The sequence below is a fragment of the Cebus imitator genome, unplaced genomic scaffold (assembly GCF_001604975.1).
Source record: "Cebus imitator isolate Cc_AM_T3 unplaced genomic scaffold, Cebus_imitator-1.0 Scaffold243, whole genome shotgun sequence".
In the NCBI taxonomy this organism is placed as follows: Eukaryota; Metazoa; Chordata; class Mammalia; order Primates; family Cebidae; genus Cebus; species Cebus imitator.
The window spans coordinates 1,863,941-1,876,952 of NW_016107558.1; the positions used below are offsets into that span (position 1 = coordinate 1,863,941).

Consider the following 13,012-nt stretch of genomic DNA (forward strand, 5'->3'; position numbering starts at 1 on the left):
GATGAGCATTTTTTCATATGTTTGTTGGCCTCATGTATGTCTTCTTTTGTAAAGTGTCTGTTCATATCCTTTGCCCACTTTTGAATGGGCTTGTTAGTTTTTTTCTTATAAATCTGTTTTAGTTCTTTGTAAATTCTGGATATCAGCCCTTTGTCAGATGGATAAACTGCAAAAATTTTTTCCCATTCTGTTGGTTGCCGATTCACTCTAATGACTGTTAGTTATAAATTATTAAATATATACGGCACATACAGTTGTCAGGCTATTTTCATTTGTATTTATCTCATTTAAATGTAGCCGCTATTGAAATCAAGATATAATTAATGTTTGCTTTTTGAATGTTTCCTATTCTAATAAATACAGTGACGGCAAATAAACATTTGTTGTCAGCTGTTCTTGGCCCTTTTTATATCAAATTTTAGTAAAATTTGGTATACTGGCAGAATATTAGAGAATAATGTAATTATGTTCAGCTAAATTTATAGTTTTTTATAATTATAAGTTAATTTAGTTGTTTGTAAGAAGAAACTATTACTGACATACTCTTTTTTTTTAACTGATATATTCTTTGAGGTCTGAGAGTATGTCTTATGTTGTATCTACCCTAGTATTTACACTTGTACTAGGTGTATACTTAATTTAATTTTGTATTTGATTTTTTTAAACCCTGCTTTTATCATTTAATTTTTACTTAAGTACTGTGGTTTTTATTAAAGTTTGTTTTTAATGGTAAAACCAATTTATCAAATGTAGTCTTTTTTTCCCCCTTTTGAGACAGAGTCTTGCTCTGTCACCAGGCTGGAGTGCGGTGGCACGATCTAGGCTCACTGCTCACTGCAATCTCTGCCTCCCCAGTTCAAGCAAATCCCCTGCCACAGCCTCCTGAGTAGGGACTATAGGCGCACACTTCCATGCCCAGCTAATTTTTTGTATTTTAGTAGAGACAGGGTTTCACCATATTGGCCATCTCTCTGGACAGCTTCTCTTCTACAGCATATGTTTGGCTACCTGTCTTCCACCTGATATCTCTTTTACCGGATCATGATTTAACACCAGCCCTATAAATTACTTCAGTACTCTTTAGTTCATGGCTTAGTTTTCCTTGTCCTCTCAAAAGTGGCCATTATTCCTCTGACCAGCTGGTCATTTATCATTTTGAGTTTTAGAAATGAATTGCTCCCAATTATTACATCAGTCTGTTTCCTCTGCAGCTTCTTCGTGATCAATTTAATTATAAACCAATTTTGACGAAAAAGCAGTTCATCCAATGTGGGTTTGCAGAACGGAAAATTCAAATTGTTTGTGATATTTTGAATTGTGTGATGAAAAAGCACAAGGAATTAAGCAATCTTCAGAAGGTAATTTTATGAATAGATTTTAATGCTAATATATGCTATTAATAGATGGCTCAGTACTTTAATGTATAAAATCAATACCCTAGATCACAAATTATTACATAGTACACTTACTGTATTATTCAAATATTTGAGTAACCTTATAAAGCTTGATGTTTATTTTAAATACTGCTCTTTTATTTTATACATCTGTGTCTGGGAACTGCTGGTGTTAAACTAAGTTCAAACATAATACATTTTGATTACTTCTTAAAAGACATGTAGTCTCATCTGAGTCTCATCATTTGTCAGCTATATTTCATACATGAAAATTTAAATGTTAATGGAATTTTAATATATAATTATGCTTTCACACAAAATCTGTTATTTTGACTAATACCTTTTTTTAAGATTCCATCACAACAAAGGAAGAAAATGAATTCTGCTAAGTCAGAACCTCCTTTAAGCAATGAGAAAATATCTGCAGAAGCTATTGGCATTGATAGCACTGGGAGGTTTATAACTTCAGGAAAGGTACGCAACCACAAAGAAAACATCATGTAGTTTAAGAGTTACCTAATCAATGTACAGTGTTCACTTTTCTGACTGGCACCTGGTGAAACATTGTAATTAGATAATGGAGTGTAGGGATTTTTAACAGTGCATGTCATATTCTTTTGAGAAATATTCCGGAAGTTATAACAGTGGATAGAAATGTAAAATTAAGTAGGTGTTCTCTTTTTATTTCTGGTTTCTAATTCTGCCTAGTCTCCTAAACAAAAGGGTAGTGATTTAGGAAGATTATCTTAAGCAGTTGTCTACATTTGCTCTTAATTGTATATCTGGTCTTCCTAAAACATGGGAACGTATGAAGAACCTACATTAGTAATAGTGATAGTTTATAATGATTCAGTTATGTACATTTGTATTTCTGTAACCAAGTATGAATTATCCAATGATTGGTAGTCCCTACATGTAGAATCTGGTTTTCAGTTAATATGTTGAATGTTTTCATTTTGTTAAGAGATGATTTCTCTGCCCTTACCTGCTTTGATCAGCTGTGGCAAAATGAATCTAATGCATTCAGAGATACAGTTTTTCTACCAGTAAGGGAGATATAAGCTAAAATATTATTTTATGATATACTTTCAGCTGTCTTCCATCTGGAGAAAACTCTTTCTGATTGAATGATAGAATATCAGATGAATTATCAATGGTGTAATTGAATAAAGGATGTGAATAATTCCTGGCTGAAGTATAATCTAGAGAATTATTTCTGTCCTAATCCAAAATAGATGAGTTATGTAAACAGAATATATTTTAAAAATTTATTCTTGGGCCTGGCATAGTAGCTCATGCCTCTAATCCGAGCACTTTGGGAGACCAAGTCAGGCAGATCAACTGAGGTCAGGCGTTCGAGACCAGCCTGGCCAACATGGCAAAACCCCATTTCTACTAAAAATATAAAAATGAGCCAGGCATGGTGGCAGACCCCTGTAACCCCAGCTATTCAAGAGGCTGAGGCAGGAAAATTGCTTGAACCTGGAGGCAGAGATTGCAGTGAACCAAGATTGTACTACTGCAGTCCAGCCTGGGTGACCGAGCGAGACTCCATCTCAAAAAAATATGTATTTATTCCTTTATACCTTAAAAAAGTGAAGTTTTATTATAAGAAAAGGTTCTTATGCCACTTCTTTTTAAAGTGCCTGTTTTGCTCTAGGTAACGAGTATAATATAAAGAATGATAAAGAGGCACGATTTTTGTTTTTGTTTTTGTTTCATTGCATTTTGGGTTTTGGGGTACATGTGAAGAACATGCAAGATTGTTGCATAGGTACACACGTGGCAGTGTGATTTGCTGCCTTCCTCCCCTTCACCTATATCTGGCATTTCTCCCCTTGCTATCTCTCCCCATCCCCCCCCCCCCCCTGTCCCTCCCCCATTTCCCCCCAACAGACCCCAGTGTGTAGTGCTCCCCTCCCTGTGTCCATGTGTTCTCATTGTTCAATACCCGCCTATGAGTGAGAACATGCGGTGTTTTTCTGCTCTTGTGTTAGTTTGCTGAGAATGATGGTTTCCAGGTTCATCCATGTCCCTACAAAGGACACAAATTCATCATTTTTGATGGCTGCATAATATTCCATGGTATATATGTACCACATTTTCCCTGTCCAGTCTATCATCAGTGGGCATTTGGGTTGGTTCCAGGTCTTTGCTGTTGTAAACAGAGGCACGATTTTTGAATAAGTGCACATAATTTTTGTACACTTGCATCTCTAACTCATCTAACTCTTGTTAGTTTTATATATTATTTTCTAATTGTTAAATGACTTATAGCTTATATTCTTCATCAACTAGAAGGAACATATGTAAACAGGGATTTTCTTATACTGATTTTTTTGTACCTTCATTTTGCTTAGCACAGGATTAGGTATACTGTGAGCACTTATTATATATAAGTTGATATAATTAAGTATAGTTTTCAATCTTCTTTTTCAGTATGAGAGTTGAGGGGACAATCTAAATTGTCCTAGCCAAGAAAAATGTAAACTTCAAAACGTTAGACTTTTCATTTTCTTAAAGAAAAGCCTTCTTTGTTTTCTATCAAAATTTATATCAGGTCTTTGTCAGGAATTTGAATAAGTATTGAAAGTAATCAGATTCAGAAAAGATAGAGTCTAGAAGTATATTTCTTTGTTTATAAGCAAACAAGTTGAGTCAGTATTAAAGCAAATTATCTCATATCCCCGTGCCTTATATGGTGTGCTCTATGTGACTTCTGAGTCACATATGTTTTTATAGTGTATATACAAACTATAGAATAGGAAGTAGGTAGAAGATTTCTATATAAATGCCTAGCGTGACCTAATGCTTTTTTGTCAGGACTTTTTCTTTGTCATTATTAGGTTTGAATTGCTAGCTGAAGATCTAATAAATTGCAGTTTGTTTCATAGAAAAATTGTAATGAGTCCTACTCATAGAGCCAGTTCTTGATTACTTATAAGTGAATTATGCAGCAACCTTTTTTAAAAATAACTTTTTATTATGGAACATTTCAAAGATTTACAAACGTACCCATTATATCCACCTTCAACAATTTCTCATCTCTTTGCTAATCTTGTTTTGCCTTTATTTCCCAACACCCACCCACCACCACCACACAAACAAAACTGGAACAGTTTAAAACAAATCTCAGACATAATTTAATAAATATTTAAGTGTTTTTTCTAAAAGGTAAGAGTTGTGTTAAGTCATAACTCTAATTTTATCATCACATTAATAGTAATATTAGTAATTGTAATGTTTTGATATATACATTATATATGATAATTTAAACTTTTAAAAATCATTAAAGATTGGTGTTCCTTCTGCAAAATTACTGTGCGTATGTTTAAAATAATTGTGGGAGGATCTTCTTAGCCCAAAAGCTTCTTAAGCTGATAAGGAACTTCAGCAAAATCTCAGAATACAAAATTAATGTGTAAAAATTGCTAGCATTTTTATACACCAACAATAGTCAAGCTGAAAACTAATCACAAACTCCCATTCACAATTGCCACAAAAAGAATAAGATACCTAAAAATATAGCTAACAAGGGAGGTGGAAGATCTCTGTAAGAACTATCAAACATTGCTCAAAGAAATCAGAGATGACACAAACACATGGAAAAACATTTCATGCTCATGGGTAAGAAGAATCGGTATTGTTAAAATGACCATACTGCCCAAAGCAATTTATAGATTCAGTCCTATTCCCATTAAACTGTCATTGACATTCTTTACAGAACTAAAGAAAACTATTTTAAAATTTATATGAAACCAAAAAGAGCCCGAATAGCCAAGGCAATCCTAAGGAGAAAGAACAAAGCTAGAGGCATCATGCCACGCAACTTCAAACTATACTACAGGGCTACAGTAACCAAAACAGCATGGTACTAGTACAAGAAAAGACTCATAGACCAATGGAAGAGAATAGAGAACCCAGAAATAGACCAAACACCTGCAACTATCTGATCTTCAGCAGACCTGATGAAAACAAACAATGGGGAAAGGTTTCCCTATTTAATAGATGGTGCTGGGTAACTGGCTAGTCATATACGGAAGACTGAAACTAGACCCTTTCCTTATACCGTATACAAAAATCAACTCAAGATGGATTAAAGACTTAAATATAAAACCCAAAACTACGAAAACTCTGGAAGACAACCTAGGCAATACCACTCAGGACATAGGCATAAGCAACGATTTCATGATGAAGACGCCAAAGGCAATTCCAGCAAAAGCAAAAGTTGACAAATGGGATCTAATTAAACTAAAAAGCTTCTACACAGCAAAAGAAACTATCAGCCAAGTAAACAGACACCCTCCAGAGTGGGAGAAAATTTTTGCAAACTTGTACCTGACAAAGGCCTAATATCCAGCATGTACAAAGAATTTAAGCAAATTTACAAGAAAAAAACAACCTCATTAAAAAGTGGAAAAAGAACATATACTTCTCAAAAGAAGGCATACGTGCAGCCAATAATCATATGAAAAAAAGCCCAACATCACTGATCATTAGAAAAATTCAAATCACAACCACAATAAGATACTATCTTACGCTTCTCAGAATGACTATTATTAAAAAGTCAACAACAACAACAACAACAACAACAACAACGGATTCTTGTGAGGTTGTGGAGAAAAAGGAACAGTTATACACTGTTGGTGGGAGTGTAAGTTAGTTCAACTACTATGGAAGATATTATGGCAAGTCCTCAAAGACCTAAAGACAGAAATACCATTTGACCCATCAGTCGCATTACTTGGTATGTACTCAAGAGAACATAAATTGTTCTGTTGTAAAGACACATGTATGCATATGTTCATTGCAGTACTATTCACAATAGCAAACGTAAATGCAATCTCAAAGACATGGAATCAACCTAAATGCCCATCAATGATAGAGCAGATAAAGAAGATGTGGTACATATACACTGGAATAATCTGTAGCCATAAAAATGGATAAGATCACGTCCTTTGCAGGGACATGGATGGAGCTGGAGGTCCTTATCCTTAGCAAACTAATGCAGAAACAGAAAACCAAATACTGCTTGTTCTCACTTATAAGTGGGAGCTAAATAATGAGAACATACGGATATATGGAGGGAAACAACACATATTGGGGCCTTTCAGAGGGTGGAGGGTAGGAGGAAGTTCAGGAAAAATAACTAATGAGTCCTAAGCTTAATACCTGGGTGATGAAATAGTCTGCATAGCAATCCCCATGACACAAATTTACTTGTGTAACAAACCTGCACATGTACCCCTGAACTTAAAAGTTTAAAAAAATAAAAACTGTGGGAGGAGAACATTGAAGTGTTTCCTCCATATTTTTGCCTATACAGAAAAAAGCTGTGGTGATTCGTCACTTGTATAATGAAGATAATGTTAACATGCCTGAGGATACGTTAAGTACAGTGACAGATGTTAATGAAGCAGTTACTGTGTCTGACTTAAATGCTGCTGAAATAAAGATGCCTGAACTAAAGGTTCCTGAAATCGAGGCTGAGCAACAGGTAACAATTTTGGACTTTTTAAATAGATACCAATATTTCTTACTTAAATATTTAAATATTCTAGCCTCTAAACTTGGGAATATTTCTAGCCTTTTGAATTATTAATCATGATATTTTACCTATGTTACAATTAATCAGTAAGTCTCATTAAAAATAATTATTTGCTGGATATGTTTAGGGTGCTGGGCTAAGTGTTGGAGTAATGCAAAGTAGAATAATATATGGTACTTGGCTTTAAGAAATCTACAATTTAGTGAGACATAGAGATATACTACTTTGCACAGTGGAGGTTCTCTACCACCTATTTCTTTACTGGTGAATGGAAAACATTGGCACTTTATTGCCTATTCATTTTCCTTTCTGGGTCCTGGCTATTCTTTTCTGTCTCTCTTAAGATGCCATTTCTATTACTCTTAATTTCCACAGACCCCAATATATGTCTGAGCTCTACTGTTCCTGCTAAAACTTCTTTTTCTGTGCTTCGATGTCTTGTGACTTCTACAGATCTCAGTATATCAATATGTAATTGTCACTTACAGAAACTACCAGATGCCCATTGGACCTACTTCCTGTTATATGGCAAACTGAACAATCTCAATGCACTGAGTATTGTTTTTGGTCATTTCTTCTTAGCTTTGTGCTAGGTGTTGTTTCAAGAAGCTAGTTAATACTAGTTTTATTTTACTGCCTGGTATTAAGAGAATTATGCAGATTAACTCATCACAAGAATCATATGAGGTAGATACTGCTCTTACCTCTCTCTCTCTCTCTCTTTTTTTTTTTTAAGATGATGAAATGCAGGCATCAAGGTCATAAATTTTCAGAACTAGTTTAAGTGGCCAAGTTGTCTCCATCCAGAGATAACCCTCTTGACTCTCAAGCAGGACTGTCTCTCCTAACTACTGAGATAACACAGTGGAAGTGGGAATACATTAATTTTAAAGGAAATTCAGTTTCTATAATTTTACTGTTAATCTCTCTAACCTTTTTAGGATATAAATGTTAATCCTGAGATCACTGCAGTACAGACTATGCTTGCTGAATGCCAAGAAAATCTTAAGAAACTAACTTTGATAGAGAAAAGGTTAGACTATTTGGAACAAAAAATGAAAGGAAAAGTGATGGTGGACGAAAAGACCTGGACTAATCTCCTTAGTCGTGTTACTCTTCTTGAAACAGAAATGCTTTTGTCTAAAAAGGTATTTTCTTCCTTTAACATTTATAAAATATCTCAGATATATCAAAGTATTTCTTTGTTATATGTATGTTATTGGGGGAATGCTAAATATGAGAATACTTGAGTGATGAGTTAATACCTAGTTAGAACAAAGTCCTGTTTAAATACAGCCTGTATGTTATTGTGGCTGTTTCTCTCTTCATTGAATAAGATAATCTGAAAAACTTGTAAGTTGAATTTTTACAGATGTTAATAATACTTGAAGAACTTAAAATGAGGGAAGAATGTGATAGATTTTATGAAAAGCCTAATATTATTTTATATCTTTTAATAGTACAGATGACCTATTTTCATAGAGTAGAAAAGATACAGAAGATATTGATAACTTTTTTCTTTTTTTCACTCATTTACTTCAATCATATTGTGAATTTCATAGATGAGTTACCAAATTTACCATTGCCTTATCAAATCTGAGGAATTTGTTTCTTTTACTCAGGATTTCAATTTCTGGTCTGTCTTTCCTTCCTAGAAAGTGAAGTTGATGGATTTAAGAAGCTTGCTATCTGCTTTCATATTTAAAACATTTCTTATATGTGGAACATACAGTATATGTATTACTTTATAAATACAAAAATTAAAAATATTTAAACATTTATCATGCTATCTTTATATTTTATGCTTGGTATTAAGAATATAAAATGAGGGGTTTTCCTTTTATTTCATTGTAAATATTTAACTGTTATTTCAGAGTGATGAGCTTAATGAAATAAGTGAAGACTACGCTTCTTGTAGCGACATGAATCTTCTGAATCCTCGTAAGTTTGTAAATACTATTAGAATTGGTATGATGAGTTTTCAGAAAAATGATTATTATAGGTATTTGGTAATTTTAATATTCTTAACCCTTATTGTTTAGAAATTGCAAAGCTCTTAGAACAAAGAAAATAATGAACCTGCATACCTCCAAAGCCAAGAATTGCTTAAGAATCCAGCCTACTTATTTCACTTAACAGAGTGGGTGAATAAATTTTAGTGTACAAAATTGAAAATTTTTAGAGATATTTTACTGTCTTAATCATTCTAGAATAATCAAGTGCTCTAGAATATTAAAATAGGCCTCCAACTTTTAAAATTTAAGCTGAGGTAGGTACTAGCTTTCTCATAAGTAAATAATAACATGTAAGAGAAGAAAACATCTTTGTCAGTAACCTATAAAGTATTGCAAACTTCTTACATGTGAATAGTTCACTGATAATGATAAAATGAGAAAGATCTAATATTAGGACAGGTCTTTTCCGTGTCACATAACTTTACTAGGCTATTGATATTTTGCTCAGGATAAGATTTCTGTTTTTCAGTGACAGCTTTGTTGTTTTTTTTTTTTTTTTGATTCTTATATTTTTTAAAAGACAGATCTAAATTGTGTGCTACATCTGTGATTAAGTCATATCTATAAAGAGATGTTTTGTCCAATTGAGAATTCATCAAGTTAAATTTTAATATCTCTGGATGGTTAACATTATAAAATCTTTTAGCTCTACTGTATATGTCACAATAAAATAACAGTATATTCTAGAAGTAACAGTGTGCCTAGCACTATTTACTATATTAACTCATTTAATTCTTGAATGCAAGATAAGTACTATTTTTATATTTTATAGATGAGGAAACTGAGGTACAGCAAAATTAAGTAACTATGACAAAAGTCACACAGTTACTGAATGGCAGGTCAAATTTGAATCTAGGCAACTGATTTGAAGGTTTTTCTTAACCACTGCATATTTGGAGCACCTATCAATATCATCACACGGAGAATAATTTTGGTGATTAGGTTATTAAATGTAATTATTTGAGATTCTATTTAAGGCAGCTAAATTTACTACAGGCTGCAGATTTCAGATTTGGTAAAATGTTGCCTGTTTTATTTATCCATTCATGTATTTATTTAACGAATGTTAAAGCTTGACTATAGGATCCTTGGGAGCAAAACTTTATCTTATGGTCTGCCTGTCTAGCACACAGAAAATATATCTGTGCTTTTATCACCAATATTCGCCTATAGTAGAGTTTAAATATTTACACATTGAAAGAATATTGAATGCTTGCTATTTGCAAAACATTGCCTTTTGCAAGTTTGATTTTACATCTTCAGGCTTATTTTTTTTTTTAATGACATGATTATAGAATATATATTTAACCTATTTAGAAAACACATGGCTAAATTTTATTTGTTTGTTTTGTGAGACAAGGATGGTCTCACTCTTGCTCAGGCTGGAGTGCAGTGGTGCAATCATAGCTCATTGCAGTCTCCTGGGTATTAATTCCTTGGCTTAAAGTTATCCTCCTGCCTCAATCTCCTGAATAGGTAGGATTACAGGTGTGTGCCACCACAACTGGCTAATTTTTATTTATTTGTTTATTTATTTATTGTTTTTAGTAAAGACAAGGTTTCGCTATGTTGCTCAGGCTGGCCTTAAACTCCTGAGCTCAACTGATCCTCCCGTCTCTGCTTCTCAGTGCTGGGATTGCAGGTGTGCATTACCATGCCCAGACTCACATAGCTAAATTTCAAAAACTGTTGCCAGGACTGAGAATAATTAACAGATAGACCACTATCTGAAACGGATTAGAGATTACGATTAGGGTAAATACCTGGTCTCAGAGTTTATGATCTGATCTAAGTTAATCAAAAGACTCAAGTTTATAAAGACACATTATACCTTATACATGCTACTTGGAAATAGGAGAGTTTGATTTCATTTGGTTGCAGAAAGCAATAATTTACCATTCTTGGTTTAGAATCATGTTAAATCAAGAACAGTTTTTGCGAGGTTCTAGATTTGTTTTGCCTTTATCAGGAATACAGTGTTCCATGAACTGTAAGGCACCTTAATGTCTTGGTAAGAGTGAGTTAGCAGAGGCTTTTAAGAATTGGGCTTGCATTGGATAATTTAGGAGAGGGCTTGAGGTAGCAAGGGCTATGGGTGCATCAGGAATCAGGAGCAATTTGATGATTGATGGTAAGAATGAAATAGAGTTGAAATTTTCATAAAATAGGTACTTGTATTAGGTAAGGGGGGCTTTTATCTGTCCGGTCATTTATGTGGTTACATGGTGCCCTTGTTTTATCTGTATTCAGACATGACAGTGGTTTTAGGGGTTTTGTTTCATTACAGTAATGAAGTGACCTCATGTGATGCTATTTTTTATGAAATTATATTCAGTAGAGGGTACAGTACGTTAGGTGTTAACTGCCAGATAGGGCACCAACTGTTAGGGCTGCTTCTTTGTTTGCTTGTTTGTTTGTTTTGCTTTGTTTTATGCCTTTTTCATCTCAGAGGAAAAAAATATTATTAAGAAAGGTGTGGCACCACAGAATAGTGTGGTGCTGAAGGAAGCTGAAGCAGAAGAGTAGAAAGATCAAGTCGTGGAGTTTGTCCTAGCATCATCGAAAGATTTTTAGCAAGTATTCTCAAGTTTGTGTTTCACAAAAATTGTCATCAAAGCAGAATAGTGATTTGTTAGGAAAGTAAGATAGGCAAGGATAATTTGAAGAGTATTTAGTGATCATTATTTCCAAATAATAATGAGCGTATCTACTAAGGCAATGCTAGTGAGGATAAAGATTTGTTTGGGAGATATTTAGATGTTAAAATTGATATGCCATGATCCCTGATAGATACAGAAAGAGTGAAGGAGAGTAAGAAAGTTAAAACTGACTACTTGTGTTTGGCTCATGTGATTGGGTAGATGATTGTTAGTTACTCTTTAATGGAAGAGAAGGTTTGGGAGAAATAATCAATTCACTTGTGATATGTAATAAATTATGTTTAAAACACTTAAGACAAATATCTAGAAAGCAGTTAGATGCATACATTGGTCCTTGATTTAGAAGTATTGGCTTACAAATTATTAAATGGTGAAGGACCCTACTGATTCTTTTAGTGGAATAAGGTGATAAGCCTCCAAAGATGGCAGTGAAAGATTAATTGTCATGTTGTTAGAGTTGGCTAGAAGATCTCATGTCCCATACCCTTAGAAGAAGAAGAGACTCTTTCTTCATAGAGACTTGTTAGCAGTCACTACTGAAGGACGTAGCAACTGGTGTCGGGGCCTGGTGTCTGTTGCCATTGCCTTTCCCGATTTTTTTCCAACCTGAACTCAGTTATCAATTTTTTTCTCAATCCCCTGTAGCACAGCTAAGAAATGATTAATGTTTAAACAAGTAAGACTTTACTAAAAGATTCAGGAAAGCAATAAGAAAAATTAAAATTAATATGCACTTAACTGATCTGGCTATTAAATATAGCTAGTGTTCTGTAATAGTGCACTCTGTAACCTCTAACCATAGGAATAAATAGGAATAGCCTGCCAGCTGCCTAATGCCAGCTTTCTCCCACCATGAGGCACACCCTTGAATAAGGTTAGATGGCTCAAAGTCTGGACCCCAAAGTGGAAGACAAAGAGAGCCATTCCTTTACCCTTTATCTGTCTTCCCAGACCTGTTTCCTTATATTAGGGCCCCCTCCTCTTTTTGGAAAGACATAAGAAATGTTCAGCACAACTATCTGTACCCATAGAAAATAATCCAAGTTTTAGGGCATAGTAGATATAGTTCCTGCCTAATTTCAAATTATTTCTTAAAATAACCTCTTGTCCACAGCTCCTGCTAAAAGATCTGGGTTTTGCTAGTCTTCAGCTTTGTACCCCGTAATCTTGACCCCCAGGCTTAGCTAATTGGATTAAGAATAGACACCTAACCCAGAGAATACCAATCCAAAGTGTGTTGAGTCAAAATACCTTCTCTTAGATTTGGAATTAGGACACCACGAATAAGTTAGTGAAATGATATTGAGCCTGGACTGGGCTGGCTATGTGGTTCAATGATGAGTCAGCAGAGAAAGCCATTCTATAGAGAAAAGCAGAGAAATGGAGCAACTGGCA

General features: G+C 34.2%; 1 protein-coding gene across 9 annotated transcripts in view; it reads left to right on the forward strand.

Annotated features, from left to right (window-relative positions):
• CEP44 (centrosomal protein 44) overlaps nt 1-13,012 on the forward strand; it is a 29,813-nt gene that overhangs the window by 14,007 nt on the left and 2,794 nt on the right. For 8 of the 9 annotated variants that reach the window (XM_037727883.1, XM_017498532.2, XM_017498528.2 and 5 more), the window contains 5 exons: nt 1,212-1,358; nt 1,746-1,868; nt 6,721-6,891; nt 7,884-8,090; nt 8,817-8,883. In XM_037727883.1, the coding sequence (XP_037583811.1) occupies nt 1,212-1,358; nt 1,746-1,868; nt 6,721-6,891; nt 7,884-8,090; nt 8,817-8,883 (715 nt within the window). The remainder of the gene's footprint in view (nt 1-1,211; nt 1,359-1,745; nt 1,869-6,720; nt 6,892-7,883; nt 8,091-8,816; nt 8,884-13,012) is intronic. The other variant, XM_017498535.2, reaches the window with a different exon arrangement.